General features: G+C 40.3%; 1 protein-coding gene and 1 long non-coding RNA gene across 2 annotated transcripts in view; both read right to left on the reverse strand.

The window, feature by feature from the left end:
- LOC117778781 overlaps window positions 1–19,998 on the reverse strand; it is a 346,339-nt gene that overhangs the window by 142,786 nt on the left and 183,555 nt on the right. The window lies entirely within an intron of this gene.
- Window positions 1–19,998, reverse strand: part of brinp2 (bone morphogenetic protein/retinoic acid inducible neural-specific 2) — a 220,918-nt gene that overhangs the window by 53,270 nt on the left and 147,650 nt on the right. Inside the window, exon 6 of the mRNA XM_034614569.1 lies at window positions 5,519–5,755. Coding sequence (XP_034470460.1) covers window positions 5,519–5,755 — 237 coding nt within the window. The remainder of the gene's footprint in view (window positions 1–5,518; window positions 5,756–19,998) is intronic.

The following is a 19,998-nucleotide window of genomic DNA, read 5'->3' on the forward strand; positions in this document are numbered from 1 at the left end:
CTTTAGTTGGGAAATAGTAGTGAGTCGCTTAGGTTTGAGGGTTTTTTTCTCCTCTTTTCTCCCGCACACAGACACACAACATGATTTAGTCTCTACCTTGTCTTCCTTCTGTCTTTCTGACACACACATGAATAATCTCCGACACACCCACACACACACAAAATCCTCCCAGTTATTTTCCTATCACCTCAATAAATTTATCAGCCCATTCCTGCAGACACCCAAGAGTACACCCAATAGCCCACGTCACTGTGTGTGTGTGTGTGTGCGTGTGTGCGTGTGCGCGCGCATATGTGTATAAGAGAAGAGTGGGGGTAGAGATACAAATACAGAGACAATGACTACTGATAAACAAAGTACTGAAAGTCAAACATTATTTGCCATGTAGATTACCCTCCTGCAACTCCCTGCAGTCATTTTTCACCCTAACTTGCCTCTGCATGAGGCGATTGCATGTGTGTGCATGTGTGAGTGGTTGTGTGTTCCCCTCAAATTAGATAAAACTTTGATGACCCCTGGATACATGCCTGTGGGTGCACAGTATATGCACGTCTGCGCCGTCTGTCATGTGCTCGCAACAAACCAGGAAGCCTTTTGTGATATCTTTAGCTCGTTACCTGAAAGTACGTAAAGGCCTCGTTTGCTGTGACAAACAGTGGAAAAGGCAAGAAGAAATCCCACAACATCAGCAGAACAAGAAAGCCTCACAAATGCTTGTCTTCCTCCTCTGTGATGGACTGTCAGTGCATCTTTACAAAGATTTAATATGCAGCAGAAAATAAAACAACAACAATTTGCAAATTCAGGGGCTGGAGGGTTGAGAGTTAAACAGTAATAGAATATGACGGATTTAGGTCCCCACAATATAGGTAACACCTCTCCAACATGTACACACACACACAGTCATGTCTCCTGTGCTGCTTTCAGACATGCACTGAACTCAGCATAATTTCCTCAAATTATCCAGAGGGGCTGTATGTGAGAACGCAAATGTCTGAGTCAGTTGCTTATTATCCAAGGAATTCACTACGGGCAAGTGGTCAGGTCGATGTTTCTAACACAGGTCGGGCGCAAAACTGAATATACTAATAAAAAAGAATCAGAATGAAAAATAGGTGTCATGCATGTAGACGAAGCACACAGCTCAAGAGGACATTACACTCACTTACATTCATTTCCTGAAGAGATACTCCGACTCCTTCTGCTAGGTGGGCGTGGCTATATCCAAATATTTCAAACTAATGTCAGAATTCCCAGTGGTGAAAAAAAACATTGGAAACCAGACGTTCACAAAAGAAAAGTCCTGCTCCCCGTAGCTAACAGGGATTACTCTTACATGCATTTAGCCAATTTTTGTAAACTCTAACCATGTTTCATGACTATTCAACATTGTAATATTATATTTACCTCTGAAAATAAGAAAGAGCATAATAGGTCCCCTTTAACCATAGCCAACACTCTGCTAACCCTAACATAACCATAACCTTACATTACCCTGACCTTAAACCATGTCTTGCCTTACAATTTAACAATTTACTTGTATTTTGTTGCCATGAGTGAGATGACAAGTCCCCATGATGTGTTTAAGAATTCAGGTCTCCAGTATGAGTAATACCTTTACACACACACACACTTTGCCTCAAATTAAATCCTGCCTTAACTTTCCAAGTCATTAAGAAGTGAGCTGGCGATAACTTGAGAGATATATAGTAAAACGAAAAACAACAACAAAGAGCTACTTAAAGAAATGATGCATGACTTGTTATTTATCATTGCGGCAGTGGATGACACTCGTGTCTCACTCTCTGTGATGAATAGTTTCCAGGAAGCAGCCCAGCAAACTGAAAATGGGTTTCAGGAGAATGAGATTATACACCTGATGGGGTCTCCATCACTGCTGCCCGGCGGGTGCCAAGACACTGCTTCCACACTACAGGTTTTAAAACATTGTCATGCATTACCATTTTGTGTTTAACAATGTAGCAGTTTCAAACAGTAAGCCAAACACAGATAACTGGGGCTGAGTTCCACTGAGTAACAATGATACGTCTTGTTTTTCTTAGAGAATCCAAAAATTTAACCTTTTTTAAATTATTGAGCATCTTAAGATAGTTTAGCTCAGTGTGAATGAGTCCCACTCTGCTGAAGCTGTCTTCTTAATTTCATATGATGGGGAACAGCTCTACACACTTTTTCTCATAACTTCAGATGCTTTATTTTTAACTTTTAAGTATTAACTAGTGTTCCCTCTTATCTCTCTTCTACAGGTGAATATTACAACTATTACTAACATTACTAATCCTTGACATCCTAATTGCTGTACTGCTGTCAGTCAACAAAGAGGTAAGTGTGAGCCCTTAAATAATGATTCTGGCTTATGACAACACTGCTTAGTTGATATTGTATTTAAAGGTGTTAAAGTTAACAAATGATAAAATAGTGTATGGGGTGTATGGGGCTCAACCGGCTGGAACTCATGGAGCACTGACAACAATGTGACAATGAAGTCCAGAAGGACCAGAGACATGATCAGTCCAAAAACTAAAGTCAATCATCTGAAAAGACGAAACTCTGGATGCACAGCAAAAAGTGAACCAGGCAGCATCTCTGTGGCAGTTTAACTACTCTGAGGATTTGTCAGTCACATGTCCGACTCAATGATTGTATATAAAGACTGACAATGTGACAGCTCCCAGTGGTGAAGCCAAACCATCTTGATCTCCCCCTGGTGGTTGGCTGCAGTATGGGTCATGAACTATGCTTCCATGTACAAAACTAAAAAGTCAAAGCACAGGAAAATATGTTTTTTCTCCAAAATGGCTTCTGTCCTACAGATGTATGTTCAAGCGCCATTTTGGTGATAAGTTTAGTTTTAGGTATTTAATGCTAAAACAGGGTGAAATGTCATGATTGACAGCTAAGACTGACTCGCTGTTGGTCACAAAGGTGTATGATGGGATCTCGATGCCACGGCTCCACAGCACTATCACTAACATCTGGCTCCAGATGACATCAGCAATTAAGTTAGTGAGATTTAGTTACCACTACAGTTACAGCTATAAGATTTAGACTCAAGTTAAATTAAAATTAAAATGTCCCTTTAAATTGTAATGATGTAGCTTTTAAAATAAGAAATAACATATTCATACCTTGTATAAATTAAAATTATTAGTAAGATGAGTAGGCCTACATTGCGCACAGGTTTTGCTATCACAGATCTCATGGTGGCTGATGGTCACTGTTGCTTGTACTGTTTTTTACTAAGTTGTCGCATTAACCATGTTTTGAGTCAGATTCTGGGTTCACTTTGGCATCGGGTTCATTCAGACCTTATTTGACCTGGTCTCCTTGTCCCAGAAAGACAACATCCTTTCACCCCATCAATTAAAAATGTAGATAAAACCAGGAGTATTGCGAGTATTATCCATATAACACTAACTCGCCCTCATACACAACAGGTAATATGCAGCGTACTAAAGTTATTAGAAGCTCACACATGAGGCTTTTTAATGTAACGTGTTGGTCTTTATGAAGAAAAAAGGAGCAGCGACTGAACTGTTATCCAATAGATTACCGCACATCCTCCATGACTAAGCTGTATTTGTCAATATCACAAGTGATTACAGCCACCGTTAGAACAACACTTCACAGGTACACACTGCATGAATTGAGTGTTGGTGGGAATAAAGTGCAATTCACCGTGGAGCAATAAATCATCACCATCCTACCTGCTGTATGTGGGACTGGAACATTCTTACGCAACACAATTTCAGTCCAGCTGTCAAAGCTTCACTGTAACACGTTCACCACCTCCTCAGCCTGACGCAGAATCAAAATGTCATAATGAGGGAGGACTTGCACTGAGTATTTTATGTATGTATAATTTCAGTCCTGGTCGATTTACTTGGTGGGTAACGTCATTTGCACTTTAATACTGCCGGTCACAACATTGTTAGGCTATTGACATTTTAATAAGAAAGTCAGTGAATAAATGACCTTCATCTTGTTTGTGTAGTTTCATGCTGCACACGACATGAGTCTGTGAACGGCAGGATACAGTGAAAGGAGTCGGTATCCACCCTGAGAAGTTGGAGTTGTTCAGACTGTCGCCCGGGGCTGTTCTCGACACTGTAACGATAATCTCACTGTAAACTCAACACGTTACTTCATGAAGTCAACTTGTGGTTTGCCAGTTAAAAGCTTTTGATGTGAATCTGCAGCAGAAGGAAACGTTGGTGGGCCATGGGCTCAGCCACCATTGTATTAACTTACTTGGCTGTGGATAATGACTTGCAGGCGTTTACTTGAACAATTTCTTTTCTGAATTTCCACTTTATGGGCTCAAACAAAGACTTCTCCACATCATGGTTTGAAGGAATTAAAGCAATTTAAAATCAAGCCAGACTTGTGGGTGAAAATATGTGATGATTTATTCATCCACATATTTTTATGTGCACATTAAAAAAGAATGGATATTCTAAAAAACTCATCATTTCCACAGTCACGCATGTGTTTTTAAAGTGATACTGCACACTGAGCTGGAAACTAAGTTATATGACTGTTCTGTGATAAAATACATTGATGCTGGTTTTAATATCACATTTATTGCCAAAGTTATACAAAAAATCTACGTTCATCAAACCGTCTTGGACCTTGCAGTGGCCAATGCTTAATTAGAGTCAACCATTTGGGATGTCCCGACATCATGACAATTAAAATATTTGAAAAAAGTGAAAACCCTCTAATCAAAGGTGGACAGGCCCCTGACACCAGCAACTGCTCCATAATGGGAAAATGGAAAACTATGCACATTTTCAAATCTATGCTCAAACCAAACCCTAAAAACCAGCACATCTTCTGCCGTTCAGAGACGTCCCCCAACCTGTCCTGCCCCTCGATGTCCACAGCTGCTCTAGCCTCGGCTTGTCGTATGAAGTATAGGGCTTCTCTCCTCTGGAGTTTCCAGGTGGCCAAGACCATGTCTGCCTGTGCCAGTGGTTCAAACAGCTTGGGACCACCGCGCTGGCTCAGTCATGGTTGCTTTAGCCCAGCCGTCTCAGTCAAGCTGCCTGTGCTGAACGGCTCAGGCCGACGAAGCCTCTACTTCATACAACATGTCTGTCACAAAGGTGTGTGCAGCTACTGGAGCCGTTGCTCATAGCTAAACAATCTAGATAACTGAGCTGCCATCACAAACTTAAACGTCCATCACCGGTATTAGAAATATATGAAAAAAATCACACTAATTCTATGCATACAGCTTCATTTCATCATATTTAAAAATCCAAAAGTGCCACAAAATGCCAACAATCGCCATGCCAACATGTACTCTCCATGAATTGATTAAATATGGGTTAAGTTCAACCTTAAAGCTGAAACCTCATTCATTCCTGACACATCCACTGGTACAGCTATGACAAGTAGTTCCAGAAAAGAAACCGCCAAACTAAAACCTCATTCAACCCAACCTCATCGTAAGCAGCTCAACAGGTTTCATGGAAACCATCGCAGCCCATACCTGATTCCATGAACTCTTGGTTGAAGCCGCTCCAGGCGTCCTTGCTCTTCTCCAGGTTCTCCTCCATGACCTTGATGTCCGCGAAGGGACAGTTGCATTCTGGGAAGCGGGGAGAGCACCGGCACCAGCAGTCGTTGTTGCGGCAGAGCAACTCACCCTCTGAGTTGCAGGCCACATAGCTGAGGGCTGCCTCCACAAAACGCCCACGCAGGAACTCTGGAAGGACATCTTGCAAGCCTGTAAAAATACAAAGACGATAAGTACATGGTGAGGCCTGCTTCATTTTCAGAGTTAAGTTTATTTTCTTTTGCAAGCTGGTTCAACATCATATTTTTGTGAGGCTCAAGGGGGAAGTGTTGAGAGTGTTGCACTGCAGAAAAAATAATTTCTCTATTAGAGCAAATAAAGGAAATTCTCAATGTAGCACCTGGCATGTAATTTGTTTCCGGATTATTCATTTTCAACACATCCTGGAGTTGAAATTTCCATTTCCTTGAAAGCAACAGTCTTTGTGGCCGTAGCAACCACGAGCTCCTGTTGCTGGAGGAGAGTCTGCTTTTCAAAGGCACCTTTTCTTGAAACTGCCACTGAATGTTCCTTCAATGGATGCACATTTGTAAACATGCGATAGGATATTCACTATCATGTAGTCAGTCTATGACACCAAAGTGACTGCTCTAATTCAAGCTCTACCATATACAGCTATTGAAATGCCCATCTGCGGTGCAGTGTCATTATTGCATATTGCAAAGAGATTCTGACACTAATAACACGTCTTATCACGTCTGAGGATGATAGAAAAGATATGTTTAAAGACAACGGCTCATCATCTGGCTCTGGTCTATTTGTGTGTGTCTGAGTGTTGAGGGGGGTCAACTGACGACGTTTCAAATGGTTCACTGTGTTGTATCTGATTGGTGGAGAAGCCTCAGCTGCAGTTGCCATGCTATTATCACAGGGACAAGACAATGGAATAGAATAGTGAATGGAAGGATGAGGAGGAAACGAGTGTTCAGCGATCACAAAGATTTCCTTTCCCATGATGTTGACTCATCAAATGATATAGATTGTGTAGATCTGTGATCTTAGATCGTTGTGCTGAACTGAGTCCAGGATTACACAGATTGACCAATGGAACCGAACCATCCCAGTACAAACACAAGTACTCACCACTCAGGTTTATTAGCCGACAGTGTGATATGATTAACACTGTATGATATTTACCTTTCTATGTAAAGCCTCATTTAATCAGTTAAAAAATATAATACTGTTACATGTTATGGATCACAGCTGTCTCTGAATGTAATAATCCTGCAGTTTGGGATGATTCAAATACGAACAGGCGATACCACAAGTTTTCTCACATTCTGAAAGTGTGAAGTGATTCTTTTTTCCCCCCTCCACCTTTAAATGAGAATTTTTTACTTTGTCTATTTCAGGCACCGTTTTTTCTATCGTACTCACTCTCACTCACTGTATTATTTGCAGTAGCAGCCGTGTATCAGTGTATTTTCTTTATTAATGACATCACTTCTGTGGCCTCCAAACAATCTGTCTTTCTTCACTTCCACCTCACAAACGAACCCTAGAAACCCATTGGTCAGCAGGATTATTCAATATTCATGAGGTGATTTGCAGTGACCATTTATGGTTGAATGTGGGCGTGTAGAGGGCGGACTTTGAGGCAGATTCACGTACACTGTTTTACAGGTGGAGTGAGACTCAGGTGAGCTGTTTTTAACTTTTGTGCGCACGTACACTTTAAATATAGTCTCCTATTTATTTCTGCTTCCCTCTGTTATAGAGATGCTCTAAGAATTATGACAGCATTATCTTTTATGATAGAGGTGCAATTAAATGTGATTCACTTTGTTTTTCTTTTTTTAAAGCATAGCCTACTTAATTTAATAGTTATGGGAAAGATGGATGTTGAACCACTTTTTCATCAACTAGACAGAAACTCAAGAGGAAAACTTTTCCCCTTAAATATTATGCCCTAACCACAATGTTTACATTGAATTTTACTTTCTCAAGTGCATGCGGAGGGGGATTTTCTTATGAGGGTAACATGAGGCCTGATAAAATAAGAGGAACCTGGAGAGAAACTGGAAAATAGGGACAGTATAAAGATGAGAGCAAACTAACAGCTGTAGCTAACTTCTCTTTGTCCCCAGACATAGACAAATTATAGCAATAGTGAGAGGAATAAAGAGCAAATTTGTTGTTGTTTTTTCTTCCAACAAACGTACTTTGTTGAGTCTTTGTTCCCAACTAAGTATAAGTTTAAGTATAAATACGTTAGTTTATTTTACCTTTTAGTTTAGTTCCCTTGTGTTACAACCCGGTTTTGGTCTAGGACTAAGGGGAGTAGCACAGCGCCGATGTAATCTGGCAACGCAGCCTTTTATTGTTATAGTGCTACAAATGATTTGCATTAACAACTGTGAATAGTGAACAAAATTGCTACACAAGGTTAAGGGGCGGACAGTACCACCAAATCATCAAATAAACAAAACACAAGCCCTCTTTTTAAACCCTGGCCCTACTTCCCTGACTGACGGTTTCACACACAAAAAAACTGTCAGCTAATTAAACTTAACTCCCCTTCATATACATAACAAAGAACATTCAGGACGCCACCCATAAGGCCTAGTGAACTAACAAAAGGAGTCTCAGTGAAGTCAACAATGAAATAAGCAAAACAACAAACTAAACTAGAGCCCACCAAACAAACCCTTAATCCCAGAACACGTGCCTCACAAGTTACCACTCATCAACAATCCTAGAGCAAACCAATACTCGTTTAGAAACCACTAGAAGCACTGAGACGAACTGATCAGGTGAAATCTGAGCCGCCCCTGGCAACATCACACAGGGTTTCTTATATCATCGGCCACAAGGACAAGGGAGCCGGATTGGTAGCATTTGAAGGAGGAGCCAGCTACCACCTGTGAACACTGGGTCCTGAAGCCAGTGGGCGGTGCAGGGCGGCGCTCCAGGAGGAATCCCCTAGAGGGTGCGTAGGGTGGAGGAGTGGTTCACCTGTGGGAGAATAAAACACACTGCCCCACATCTTAATGGGCAGCAAGGAAACCGCAGAGGGCCGTAACACCTTGACTCCCTTGTTAAATTACAATGGTGAACAGGAAACCTCTGTTCCTGTGTTACCTTAAGTCTGGAACAGAATATACTGCACTGGGCTGCATTTGGAAGTGTCCTGGTAAAACTATCAGTGCTATTTTTTTCCTTTTAAAACTTTGAAAACAGACTACACCTGGCTCAGACCCACAACAGCACAAACTTTATTATCAAATCAATAAAAAAGGCAGCTAGCTTTCAGAGTGCAGTGTGCCATCCCGGCATACATGACCGACTTGCAAGCCTGGAAAAACTGGAAAGATGCACTGAATTGAACCTTTTGACTGACCTTAACAATCTAATGAACCAGACATTTTTACAGAATATGTTTTGAGATGCCACAGTAAGCGAAGCAAAGATGTGCATCATTAAATTAAGGAGGGTTGAAGTCCATTTAGCTGCTTTAGTTTCAAGGTCCTGCGAGTATCCGTGCATGCTCACTGTCACATGGTCACTTGTCTTAAGTGTATCTGAGTCACTTGAGACAAGAGAAAAGTGTCAGACGGCTATAAGTGTAGTAAGAGCATGAGTGTGTGTGTAATGCAAGTAACTATGGGTATAAATGTAAAGTGAAAAATGATTATCTGTGTTTCTTTTGTACATTTATTCTGAACATGATGAGTATTGGGTAATGTGGTAACAGTTATATTTAATTTGATGAAGTGTCTATCTCACCTCCATGTGCCCACGACAGTCTTTTTAATACATTTGTATATTTTTGAGGAATTGTTTGAGCTACATGTTTGTAATAAGGTGTCCTGTATGTGAATGAGTAATGTGAGTATATGAAATACTGTGAGTGTTAAGTGACACTGTGGCTTGGCCAAGACAAACTCTGACCTGCTCTTCATCCACAGTTTATAATCAGCCTTTGTATCACATGCTATCAGTCCAGAATCTCCCAATGTCTGGTAACATAACTGTGTGCAGTCCTTTAAGTATGTTGCATAATTTCAAAAGTTATTCACTACAAACACTTCAAAATCGATTTACATTCTTACAAAGTTACAAAATAAAACTTTGGACCCAATCTACTGGTTCCAAAGCCAATAATAAATGCTCCCGCTGTGGGAATCAAGCTCCGTCTCCGGGTCTTCACAGCAGGGAAACATCACAGTTTCAATTTCACCACTTTCATGATTAGAATCATATTCAAAAAACAGTGATATGCTAATTATGGTGCCAAAGTTTCATGACTGCACAGTGTATTACACTAAATCGAGAGCTGCTTTGTGATTTCCAAAATGCATCATCTGTTAGAAACCAGCAGGCAGCTTTTGTAAGACTTGAATATGTCTGTCTGTCTGTCATATAATCATCAATTTCCCCTTTCCACTTCCCAGTCTCATTCTGGATCATTTTCAACATCCGAGGCAACCCCACTGTGCCCTGTTATGAATATGCATGTCTCTTCTTTGGTATTTACTCTTTTAATGGCTTGGAAAGAGATGTAATTAGTCATATTTTTCTTCTCCCATGCTTTGGCAGGTACTGTGTGTGTGTCTGTGTGTGTGTGTGTGTGTGTGTGTATTGTACGTTTTATTTGCGGAGAGCTAAAGACAGCTTAACATTCTCCCTATCAACAGTCAATGTCCCACTTTCTCTCGCTCTTCCAGCGCCCTGTTTGTTTCTTCTTTCCTTCATTTTTTTCATTTAACTCTGGGTTTAAAAGGACGTGTCTCTTTTTGGCTGCAGCAGTAATAGCAGTAGTCCTGACGTTTCTGAAGAACCTTGGTATTAAGTGTCACACCATTCTGTCTTTCACTCACTCATTTTGAAACTTTGGCACTTATTTGTTTCTTTCTTTCGATCCGTCACTGTCATTTCTGGACTAAATAATGTTGAAAATGAAACATGGTTTAGCTTCAAACTTGTGCAGCTGTGGGTGTAATCGATTTTGAATGTTTTATCAAGCAAAGGCAGAAGCAGTAAAATGTAGACACTGTGTTAAGCTCAATGAAAAACGTTGATTTCAGCATGGGGAAAAAGGACCTATCTTTTATTTTGATTGAAGTCAACTTGTATAATTAATCTTAATATTTTCAATTGACAATATCTGAGCACAAGGTCTGACATTTTTGGTGTTTTCACAATACCCTCTTACCGGAGGACAGATCTCCAGTACGTGGACATTGAGCTGAGAATCATATTGTTGATTTACTGTCAATAAGGAATACATTGCTTAACTACTATCAATATACCGTATATTATTATCAACATATTTTGTTTTTATGATACATTTTAGGACATATTAAAGCCCCTACAAGGAGTTAACTAGTTATGAAACTGTCTTATTTTAATGTTATTTGCTGCCTCTTACCTACAACAGTAAATGAGACAATCAGGGAGAAAATCCTCTTTTTCTATAAATTATTCTCAATGTCTGTGGTCGGGTCGGATTACCTGCGAGGCCAGAGCAACGATATATGACAATCTGGAAAAGCGTATGTTAAGGCGGAGGGAGAGGAAACCGAAGCGGGGGTGGCGAGCCGGCCTACACGCTAGGCTAAAAAGACTAACACGGACAGACGCACTCCCGAGTCTGTTCCTCGCTAAGTCCAGGTCTCTAAGAAACAAGATGGATTAGATCAGAATGAGAGTTAAGACACATTAGCTCATGGCTATGCAGCCTGTAAACAGCTGTGTGTAATGGTGTGGTTTGTTATTCCTTAAAGCACCTATTCTCTACTTGCACAATGTAACGTGACGTACTTCCACACTGGCCGTCGGTTTACTTCCTGTCGACAACAGACTGTTAGTCTTTTTTTCACTCTCACAGTTTATACAAAGTTTGTATAAAGAGTTTGTTGTTGGGATTTTTTATCGTTCGAAACAGTGGAAATCAAGTTGGACGCGAAAGTATCTGTCTTGTGTTATGTGGCAGTGTGGAAAGCGGATTGTAGTCCATGTATTGAGTGACTTGGTATTGTCTCAGGTCTAACGTTCCATTTACCCACAGGAGGTGGGGAAGTATCTGTATAAATGTATTTAATACTCAATGGTTATGTTAAATAATTTCTAATATTGTTGGAAGATTGTCTTTAATGACAAATTAGTTCGTATTTGATGTATCTCTGTTTTTATATGAATATGTTAAACTTTTTTTTCACTCCTGCGTCAGCTTGTTACGACCTCTAGCTACGTTATTCTGTTAAGAAGTGACCTCTGGTGGCCGGAGAAAGTATGATGCAGAACAATGACACAGAAGGCCCCTGATTATTTTCTGTCTGAAACTAATTGTCATCATTGACCATGATCGTTATTACTGTAACCAAGACTATAAGGTCCTTTAAAGTAATCATTTTAACCAAAATGTTAATCTCTCCTTCAACCCGAACCAAATAGTCACAATTGTTCTACAAGCGTAAAACAATAAGTTTATTTTTAATCGTAACCATGATGATGACGGTGTAGCTATTGCAGCAGTACATTAGTACTCCTGAGAATCGCTCGTCGAATTCCCCATGCAGCTCTCATCTGCTGTTCCAAAATGAATAAAAAAACTCACACCTCAGTGTGTCACACGTGTCTAGGGTGACTAATAACCCCTATTTGGCATTTTTATATAATTTGATGCCACACAAGCCCCAGCGATGCAATTAAGTCAGTACGCATGCTGCTGAGGTGGGAATGATATGGCAGGCGCATTTTGGTTGAAAGAGGCCTTCAACGTGACTCTTCCTAAACTGCCGGGATACACACACACTCTGAGAGGGGGATGAGCTGAAAAGGAGTCACATCCTTGAACATTTGAATGGAAGTTAAAATGAAATGTTGTTTCACCAGCAAAGCAAACAAGTGAGCACATCGCTGGTTGAAAAGTTTTCTCCTGCATTCAACTTTACAACTTTACCTGAAGGGCCTTGTTTTCACTTCCACCAGTATTTAAATGTATTCAATGTCCCCCATCCATCCTATAATGGCTTATGTGTAAGTTGTGTGTACTTTTTGTGGGAATGTAAATACAATTTTTACGAGAAAGTAACTACTGCTGTAGTGTAATGATGGCAGTGTGGATTCAGCCCTTCCTGTCTATAAAATGTGTCTTCAGCATTTTTTGTTTTGTAATCCATGTTGCCTTTTAAATATTGAGTTATCTTCAAATTATTTTACATGATCACAACTCCTTGTTTTACTTTTGTCTATCTACTCTAAATTTGAATAACTAATTTGCAAGCTGTGCCCACTTGTAATTTTTAGTTGATAAATGAGCCGAGAGGCTGTGGTCAGAGCGACAGAGCGTAGCGAATGGTTTAAAAGGTTTCAGACAGCAGAGACTACAACTAATCAGGTAGAATGACCCCAAACAATAACTTTGCAGAATACCATGAATATGAATGATTCTAAGTATTAATGACGCAATAAGCAGCAGTTTTGCAAACACTAACAAAGTAACTGTTGTTTAACTTTATCAAAAATTCTAATAGTTTCATTTTTTAATGGCTAGTGTTTTACAATAAACTGAAGCAGGTTCTGAGGGAAAAGAGATATTGCACTTAAAGATGCTAGCCTGATTCGTTACTTTTTCTTTATACATGCATAATCCCCATACCATCATATGGTTCACTGATCAACCAGAGGAGGCAGTACAAATCCAAGATATGTAACACTAACCAACATGTGACATGTGAAACATAACAGTCACCACAGAGACATTATGTTTTTGTCCCAGGCTATTTTTGTCTGTTCAGTGAACAAAAGCATAAATTCAGTTGTTATCAAATGATTTGGCCTCGTAATCAGTCCGAAACAGTCCGAACTTGAGGGTACGCTGAGGCTAAATTTAAGTCTGACTGGTTACTGGCTTGTATGGTAGTGCTATGAAAGCCATGTTGCCTGCACAGTAGATCAGACATCATTACCTCCAGGCCTTTTTAAACTAAACACTGTCCCATTTTAGAACAGGACAAGATGGAGAATATCCCTATATGTTCTACCGCACTACTTAATGCCTACCACCAGTTGATGTTAGTGACCAACAGCGGATGTTAGGGACATTCAGTTGTGCACCTTGTGTACATCAGATCATTGCCTTACTGATCCCGATATTTTGTCAAACATAATGTCATCGTCTTTGCCGCCATGTTGCCACCTTTTTTCAATTCATATATTTTTTATCTAATGGTGAAATATAAATAATATTATGTATTCTAGTTGAATACTGCTCTGAGGTCATCGATTTAATAATCAATCATATATCAATTATCAAACCTCCATGATGTGAACTGTACATTTTAATTAGAGATAACAGTTTTCAACTTTGGTCTGCCTTCTGATGATAAAAAAGATGAGAGAGATTATGGATTAAAGGCTCCAGCAGACTTGACTTGATTATACTTTATTTTTATTATTTCCTTGGCAACAGTTATTAAAAGAAAAATCTTTCTTGCTTTTTTTGTCTTTACTTTTGTCTCTTCTAGACGTCTATTTTCAACTCCCTACAATGAATTCCAGGAAAAAAGACAGTGGGTATCTCCTTTTGAGGGGGGCTTTTTCGGGTCATTACCCATAAAGCTCTGCTTCCATTCTGCCGCAGATTTATATCACTCCAAAAGACCAGAAATAGCAGACCCATGGTTCCGTTTCTGTCTATCTCTCAGTCTCCAGCAGGGACCACACTTTCCATTTTGTGCAATTTGAAGCTCTTAAGCTTCCCCCATGATCACCACCCCTCTGTTATCAGTGTGTGTCTAAGTGTATGTGCGTGTGTGTACGTGTGTGTGTGTGTGTTCTCTCAAATCCTTTGCTTCCGAAAGGCACTTGGTTCGCTGGAATGTACTCCTGGCTGTACAGCAGATGGTGGTGCTGGTACTTTTGGACTGTGCTCCAGCTCACAGTGTGTTAGGCTTTGGCAGTGACCGAGCATCATAAACATTACGTTTCATACAGGCTGTTACAGATGCTACTGTATCCCACTCTCTGTGGCTCCCTTTATGCCCATCTTCATGCCTGCATTTCTTTTTCTGTCTCACTCTTCCATGACATTTCAGTCACGTCAAGATGGACTGTCCGTTGCAAAGAATGAAATGCAGATTGTACTTTGCTGGTTGTTTTTACAATCAGCTGTGTTCTCAGCTAGTGGATTCAAAATGCAGGGCATTAGGGTTGGGAATAGATAAGGCCTGATTGGTGTTGAGTGGTTAAGAGCCTATTGGTCTTCCAGTTACAAGGACAAATTGTGTCTATCATGGCAAGTACAAAAGGAGGATGTTTCACCTGGCACTCTCCCTCAACATTTATGTAGGTGTCTCTATCTTCAAACAACTCTTACATTGAGACTACCACTCAGGGCTGTGATATCAGAGGAGGGACAAATAAGAAGTTTTGCAAAGAAAACATATGCCCCGTTTTACAGTGACAGGTGGCGTGTTGAGACTTTGTTTTAGTGACTGCCCAGGCTAAGGCCTCAGCAGAGGGAGGCACTTGATACATCTCTCACCTTGCAGGAACTCACAAGTGTCGCACAGCATCTGTCCCTGGGCCCTGCTCCTGCTATTGATGGAATTCCAGCAGAGTTCTAAAGGCGTGTTTGGGGCACTTTGGGGGATGATCTCTAAGAGGTTTTCCTGGAGTCTGCGAAGGCCAATACACTGAGAAACTACTTTGACTGCCTCTTTGACATTGGGCCAAGCCTATATTGTGTTTCAGAGAAAACCATTATAGACTCATATCTCTGTTGCTGGGTTCCCAAAGAGACTTTGATGGAATAGGATGATCTTTGCTTGTAGTGCAACGGAAAATAGCTGTAACTGCGCGTTCCACACGGATTGTATTTGTTTAATTCGTTGAGTTTTTAAGGATAAGCTAGTGTATCGAGACACAATGTTTCCATCAGAAGAGCTAGGTCCTGAATTAGGTTCCAGGGAGATCTTTTCAGGTGGTATGTACTTTTTGAAGGTAAAGGGACCTTTGGAATGGGGCTTACAGCTATGATTGCTTAAATACACTAGCTATGCTAATGTGCAAGTCTAAAGGATCTATCACTTATGAACCAATGAAACAAATGATGTGAAAGGAAACAGGTACATAAATCACAATGTGCAATGTGTTCTTTGGAACCTTGACTGGAAATGCAGTGTTAAGAATTGTATTGAGTTCAAGTAGACATGTAGAGTTAGACATTATAATAAAATTACTGTTGACAAATGTTTAACTTTGACAGTTTTGTGCAGCGATAACATTTTGATAATTTCCAGCTATTTCTGCTAGGTCCTGGACCATTGGACAAATAATTGGCATAAGACCATGGTGGTCTCCAAAAATATGTCTCCACTCGTGGCACAGGTGGATCAGTGCTTAGCACTATTACTTCAAAACAAGAGGCTCTAGAGTTTGAATCCACTTAGTCTGCATTTGCATGTTTGCTGTACAGCTGCTTGACAGACGGCAAATAGGTTCCTCCAATAAACACATTTATTGGAAGCATATCTCTTTACTGAAAACCTGCAATGAGAAAATCACCAGGGCAATTGTTGTGGACTCTTTTTTTGCATTCCGAACCCACATACAACCTTTTGTGACAAACAACATTTTTGATTGTTACTAGTAGTAGCAGTTAGTATTTTTAATAATATTACTAATTTACGGCAGGAAAACAACACCTAGCTCCTGAAGTTTCTAGTGCAACACAAAATTACATGAAAATCACAAAATACAAAAGCTGCAAACACTACACTACACTGCAGGGGGATGATATCATTCTCTTTCCAACCCAACCACAGTTTAGTGAGCGACTTACAGAAGAAGAAATCTGTGTTTGCAGTTTTGGTCAAGGGGAGACAGCAGTCAGCCTGATGATTGAGAAAACACTGACACAAAGAACATACACCACCCCACAGAAAAAGTCAGTGTGGGCTTATTCTCAGGGTCATTGCAACAAACAGGTGCACGGTACAGCAGGTACTGATCCAGCGATACGGGGTGACAAAGCCTTATTTCTTCCTGGTTTTAATGTTGACAATGAGCCTGGCTACATTATCCATCCAAGGCCAGCAGCATACAGGCAGTACAGTTCTCTGGGGAACATAATACCTCAGTCAAACCAGCCTAAGTTCAGTGTCAAACCAAGAGTGATAGCAGCAGTCTATGGAATGGGATCCAGTAGTCCTCAGTCGTTGTCCACTTACATGGTGCTGGTGCCTAATGGAGAACAGGCTCAATGCATTTCCACCGAAAGAAAAAAAAAAAGACATGCTAGTAGCTGGCACGGATGCTACATCTCCACAAAAGTTCTGGTCCAAAGATTGGAACAACTGATGTTAGTGACTAAAAATCGAAAAATTTGTTGAAGCAGCAGTAACAAGAAGCTTTCTGAAAACTTAAAATGTAAGATGTACTGACTTTGAAAGCCAACTAATGCAAAGCAATGAATGCAGTTGCTCTCCTGTTGTTGCGGGTAAAAAAAAAAAGGCGGGTCATAAAAGAAGCCGGTTCTGACAGGTTTGAGAAACACACATGGACCTTTCTAATGCACCAGTCTGCAGTCTGTTGCCAACCAGTTCTAAATTGGCAGTGCACCAGTGTAGAAAGTTATTGGTGCAGAACTCTCCAAGTCCTGTGACTTGTGTACATACTCACATTGTGGTGAGAGTGAAGGTTCTCTGAGTCGGGAGTATGTAGGCTAATAGCTGTTTAAGGCTGCCCAAGACAACTGATGCACTGGTTTCAATGTGTGTCTCTGTCTCTCCCCACACAGTTCTCCATGTTGTTTTTGTCAGGGTTGTTTTTCCTGGACTCTGGATGTGTTGTCGATGCACTCCTGCTCAAGAACACCGCCCACACACACAACGCGCATAAACACGTTCATATACTCAAAGGAGCCGCACAACTAAAAATGAAGAGGTTTAGTTTTGAAGGCAAAAAGCTTCGACCAAACACTCAATAAAGATAATAATAATTTCACAATTCCACTTCAAAGCAGCGCTCTGACTCAAGGCTAAAGCCACACTGTTTTTTGTCAACCGCTAATGATGAGAGATGGTAGCCTCTTTTGGCACTAAAGACAATGGTCTTGATTTAACAGAAGCATATATGCACACACACCCACACATACACATACACATGCACAGGCAAAGCCTAAAGATACACAGGGGCATGCAATTAGAGACGGATCAGAAAGAGTAAGAACAGCCGAGTGTTGAACCATGTGGGGAATAGAAAGTACAATGTACCACTTCTGTCCTACAACTCTTATACTGTTTCTTTTCAGTTAGCAGAGGTGCAGAGGTTCAGATACAAAAGGCAGTGTAGGTAGAATTGTTCATCCTGTTACAATGCTGAGGTCTACACAAATCAATGGGAGGAATTTAGGAATTACAGAGATTGATCCCTATGATTATAATGAAAAAAAACTACTTGCATGACCTAATTTGTGTTGATTGGGCTCCCAGGAAAAGCTCTGAAATTCCAGTTAAATGGAAACCCATCAAGCTAATTGGATGGAATTAGAAGAGTTTACCCTTGGACATTGCTGTGGTTGCACTTTCTCCATTTCCATTAAAAAAAGATCAGAGAATAAACACGTCATATATTACACCATTAGTAAATAAAAAGAAACAAATATTAACCCGGCAGCTCAGGGCTTTTTCCCTCCGTACACCTCTACATAATAATCAGCACTGTTTTGAAAGAGGCAAACTGCAAAGTATATTGGGTTCATTTTGCAGAGAAATTCTATTTTAGCAAAGACACATTAACCTACAGCTTAATGGACTCACAAACACAATCTCTCTGGACCTGACAAAAGAAATGTCTGAATTCATTTCTTTGTAATTTATTTTGACAATTTTTAAAATTACAGACAGATTCCTCCTTTTCTGTTTCGTGGATTTCAAGGCCAAAACACTCGATGACGCTAAGGCGCACAACTGAGGTTATGACCCTAACATACGCTGGTGCCGCTAACACCTGATAACATCCACTGTTAGTTGGTAACCTAACTTGTACAGAAGACCTTCAAATGTACAAGGGATATTTACCATCTAGTCCCATATTCTAAAATCTATCTTCCACACACACTTGTTATTCACCTCGAGAGATGTCAGTACTTGTGCCTTTTTTCTTTGCTCCTCTCCCCTGACTTGGGGCGTCGGTGTTGAAAAATCGGTCAAGTTAGGTATTTTTTCTGGAATCTGATCAGAATCATCAGTTATTCACGTATTGTATTTGTGTCTAAAATGTGTTTGGGCTGGTAACTCACAGTCCTCAGGAAGCTCATTAGCTGAGTTTTGATAATTTAACTCTTGGTAATTTAGAAGTAATTAGTTTTTTTCTGAACTTAAAAGCAACATTAATCAAATTTGTTTGCAGGGACAAGCAGTTGGGCCAGTTGAACAAGTTGAGAACACATTCATGTTAAGTAGATACAGCGAATGTATTAGCAAATAGTTAAATGCTCCACCGGGTTCACCACCTAATTGCTCACATTAGGAATCATGCAAACAGAAGGAACTTCCGAGGACAGATTTGGCCTCGCGTTGCCCAACTTTAGAGTTGCCAGTTATGCTGCTAAAGAAAACTGCACTGCACTGCATGAAAAGGTTGCATTCACCTCGAAAATTACTTGTTTTCACCTGGAAACGAGTGATTTGCGAGTTGTTATTGAGAATTGACAGAATCTGGTCAATCCAAGGTTGGAGCACCCCAACAAGCAGCACAGAAGAAATAAAAGAGAATCAGGACTTGACAAGTGAAAATGCTCTTGTATGCGTCTGTATGTCTTCGGTAGGGCAGAAAGCGTTAACTGGGTTTATTGGAGCTACACTCTACTGCTAAAAATGAGGTTGATGAGAGATCAGAACCAAACAATACAATTTCTGTTCATAAGAAAACTAAACAAGGAGCTGAAAGACAATACACTGCAGAGTTGGTTGTGTTTCTCTATGGGTTTGTCTCCACATGTGACAACTTACATTAAGTAACATTAAAAACATTTGTTGCCGGTCCTGTATTTTTGAATGTACAGTATTTATACATGGAACAACAATTCATTCATACATGTTGTAAAAATGCCTGTCAATACATAATTCACATCTGCAACCAGGCTATTTGTTTTCTCTCATGGAAGCTGAACTGCAGCCAGATGCTGATAATACTCATCACCTAAGGAGCACAGGGCACACAGACTGCATCCTAACAACACTATTGCCTTTGGCCTAACAATAGAAAAGCTAATTATACTTCAGCTTTGGAGAACTCTGAAGTGCCCACTGTGAAGTAGTGTCTCAATAGTGTCACTGCACTCTCTGTATTAGGTTCAGTCTCAAGGACGAACCTCTGTTGACAAGAAAGTTTGGTCACCCTTTGTCTCCTGTTTAGAAGACGCTACAGGTCAGAGCTGGCGA

The sequence above is a fragment of the Hippoglossus hippoglossus genome, chromosome 17 (assembly GCF_009819705.1).
Source record: "Hippoglossus hippoglossus isolate fHipHip1 chromosome 17, fHipHip1.pri, whole genome shotgun sequence".
In the NCBI taxonomy this organism is placed as follows: domain Eukaryota; kingdom Metazoa; phylum Chordata; class Actinopteri; order Pleuronectiformes; family Pleuronectidae; genus Hippoglossus; species Hippoglossus hippoglossus.